This window comes from Austrofundulus limnaeus, unplaced genomic scaffold (assembly GCF_001266775.1).
Source record: "Austrofundulus limnaeus strain Quisiro unplaced genomic scaffold, Austrofundulus_limnaeus-1.0 Scaffold1132, whole genome shotgun sequence".
Lineage (NCBI taxonomy): Eukaryota > Metazoa > Chordata > Actinopteri > Cyprinodontiformes > Rivulidae > Austrofundulus > Austrofundulus limnaeus.
The window spans coordinates 99,425-103,127 of NW_013953534.1; the positions used below are offsets into that span (position 1 = coordinate 99,425).

The 3,703-nt window shown below is 36.9% G+C and overlaps 1 protein-coding gene across 1 annotated transcript in view; it reads right to left on the bottom strand.

Moving 5' to 3' along the window:
* Positions 1–701, bottom strand: part of usp25 (ubiquitin specific peptidase 25) — a gene marked incomplete in the record, with an annotated part of 93,279 nt that extends 92,578 nt beyond the window's left edge. Inside the window, 1 exon segment of the mRNA XM_014030869.1 lies at positions 493–701. Coding sequence (XP_013886323.1) covers positions 493–534 — 42 coding nt within the window.
* Positions 702–3,703: the final 3,002 nt, after the last annotated feature.

Genomic DNA, 3,703 nt, shown 5'->3' on the forward strand with positions numbered 1-3,703 from the left:
TGTATATATATACAGTATATTCCTAAACTAGGCTTTATTCAACCCAGAAGTGAATTTGTGCAGTAGCCTACAACAACAACAACAACGCCCACAATAAAAACATTAGAAAACTAAAACAACAAAACACTGTAAGWCAGGCTGTCACTAAACTGGTTTTGATTCCAATAAACAACAGTGGTTGTCCTGTCTGTTACACAAACTGTGTTCAAATGTTTAAATAACTACAGTAACAAACTCCACAGAGTTTGACTTACAGCATCGTTAACTATCTTAAACAGCAGGGTAGCTTTTAGGCCTTGTAGCTAAAATATATTATTATAATAATCGGTCAAAACATTTGTCCAAAAGTAAAAAACACCTCCGATTATTAAAAAAATAGCGCAGCTGAGCATAAAGCGAGCAGGACTGTGTTCCTGATGTAAACCGAGCCATAAAACTATGACGCTGTAGCAGTTATGCTAAAGTTAGCTAGCCGTGAAGTTCTGAGCTTACCTTCTGAGAATGCTGCTGGAGGACATTCTGCTCCACCGTCATGGCCGCTGCGGAAACAAATGTGATTCAAACTCAAAGCAGGAGCAGCCAAACACAGGCTGTTCTTTCACCTGAAGGAAACAGAGCTGGGTTCTACAAGGTCCCGCTTTAACACACGACGTTACGGGCGGGTTGGTACCGCGACTCGTCCGCATGAAAACATTGCTCTGCCTGCTGGAGAGCAGGGATCGATTAGTCAGGCCGGGCCGGATCGATTATTCATGTCTGCCTATAAATAAATATTATTTCATTCAGAAGTCATTTGGATTTTCTTTTTAGAACTGGGTATTAAAAAACAGGAAATGAGTGGTTATTTGATTTTTGTTTTAAGTCACAGAAATTAAAATTAAATTAGCCTACAAAGCATTTCTCATTCTTAGCGTGAAAAAAGGGATGAGTAAATTTTTTTAAAAAATGGTTTGTGTTTCATTTTCTGTTTCGTATAACAAAAAGAAAATCATTTTAAAACAGAAACAAACAAAAAGAGGCTCATTTGTTCATAATCCACGAGCATAATCTGTCCTGTCACCAGCAGGGGGCGCTGGTCTGCAGCTGGTCTGCAGCTGGTCTGCAGCTGGTCTGCAGCTGGTCTGCAGTTGGTCTGCAGCTGGTCTGCAGCTGGTCTGCAGTTGGTCTGCAGCTGGTCTGCAGCTGGTCTGCAGTTGGTCTGCAGCTCTGCATGAGGAAACTTTTATTTCTCAAACAGACATGTACTGTATGTCCACAGTGTTGTATAAAGTAAAGTGATACTTGAGTAAAAGTACAAGTACTTTATCATAAAAATACTTTGGTAAAAGTTAAAGTCTTCTCTAAAAATATTACTTGAGTAAAAGTCTATCGGATATTTTTTGTACTTAAGTACAGTGGTGGGATGTAACTAAGTACAAGTACTTTCTTGCTGTGCTTAAGTACATTTTTCATGTATCTGTGCTTAAGTATATTTCATCATGGGTACTTTTGACTTTTACTCCACTACATTTTACATTAAGTATCTGTACTTTCTACTCCACTACATTTCTGTAATGTGTTGAATTACAAAGTACATTCATGTCACGTCTATTTATTTATTTATTTATTTTTGTGGTTTTTACTATTTTTTGTTAGAAAATAATCAGTGGCAAGAGGGGGAATTGCTGTAATTGGTCCGTTGAACAAAGTAGGAAAGTACCATTAGACCCTCCTTCATAAAAAAGCAGAGCAGCAGCATGGCCACACTGGTTTCCAGCACAGAGGAAATGTGCCGTTCATGGTCTTATTTAACTGGTTCAAACAAATGACTTGTTGAGATTTGATAGAGGAGGTTGGTGGTGAGTTTACATCTCCTGCAGCTGTTGTCACAATCTGTGATGATGTACAGACTCACAAGTCCAAGTGTGACCAGTGTCACAGAGTGTAAACACAAATCTACACAATTATCTGCAGCGTTGTTCACTAAAATATTGATGTATTAAAATATACATACAGTAGGCACACTTCATGGTATTGTAGACCATTAGGGAATACATTAAGCAAGTACTTTTAATTTTAATATTTTAAGTACCCCGCCCCTCGCACTGTGACTGCTGGATATGGGCACCAGTGACCCACGCGACCCTGAAAAGGAAGAAGCGTGTACAGAAAATGGATGGATGGATAAAAGCAAGTACTTACTTACTTTTACTCAAGTAAAATGTTAATGTGGTACTTTTACTTTTACTTTTACAAAGTACATTCTTGTCTGTTTATCTGTACTTTTGTAAGTACAGTGTTTGAGTACTTTCTCCACCACTGCTTAAGTATCAAAAGTAAATTTCTGACTCAAAATCTACTTAAGTATTAAAAGTAAAAGTACTGAGTAAAAGTAAGCAGTTAGATTTTACAAAATGACATTTATTGGGAGGTGACTTCTCCAAAAAATATATTTTCTAACAGCGTGCAGCTGTGATGGGTTGTGTACAAGMTAATAGTGTCAGAATGGTATATATTTATACTTCTCATCCAAACACAGTTAAATTCACTCTATCCAGGAKACACTGTTTATCAGGATAGTGTTTTTTTTWAATAATTACTCGGAATAAAACAGGAGTAACGACTTTCTACTTCTTACCTTTTTAAATAATGTAGTGAGTAGAAAGTACAGATAACTGTTTTAAAATGTAATGAGTAAAAGTAAAAAGTACGCTGAAAAATAATTACTCAAGTAAAGTACAGATAACCAAAATTTCTACTTAAGTACAGTAAYAAAGTATTTGTACTCAGTTACTTTACAACTCTGTATGTCCATAAATGAGTTATTTAATGACTGTTGCTCTGAGACCAAAAGTTTTTCAGAGGTACTTTGTGTAGTTTCAGACCAAACAAACCTTTTTTACTGAATACATGTGTTGCCTCCATTTTTCTCAGTAAAAAGCCAAATAAGACAAATGTTATTCCTTTAATGTGTTGTACAGGTTTTCTGTGAGCAGATAGGTTTTTAACCCCCCCTGCTTTTTGACTAAATCTGTGCTTTTTCTGTCAGTTCGTGTCCTCCGACTTTTCTTTTCAGCAAGGGGTGGGCAGTACGGTACTACAACTGTGACATTGATCCAACACCAAGTAAATACTTGGTAAATACACTCAGTACCAAGGTCACTACAGATGGTTTTTACTTGTAATGACATGCTCATTGAATAACTGATTTTGCCCTGAACAGCTGTGGTGAAGTGGTAGAGCAGCTGACTTGGGACCAGAAAGTCACAGGTTTGACTCCCAACCATGCCCATATCGTGGTGTCCTTGAGCAAGACACTTAACCTACAACTGTTCCCTGGGTTCACATAGCTGCCCAAAGTATGCTGAATGTCCTATACAAACACTGAGGAAGGTTCATAATATCAATGGGACATTTGGCATTTACAACTTCCATATAATAATTTGTGCCAAAGGTCCCAATTATAGAACTTTGACATTTGACACTAATTACAGTGGGGAAGTAGCATATGCTAAATGTCCCATACAAAAATTAAGGAAGGTTCATAATTTAAATGGGACATTTGGCATCTTGCAACTTCTCTATTATAATGTGTGTCAAATGCCCTATTTAATACTTAGTGTTCAATAAAAATCAATGGGGCATTTGGCAATTGCAAACTACCTATTTTAATGTGTGCCAAATATATTATTAATACTTAGTGTTCAATAAAAATCAATGGGGC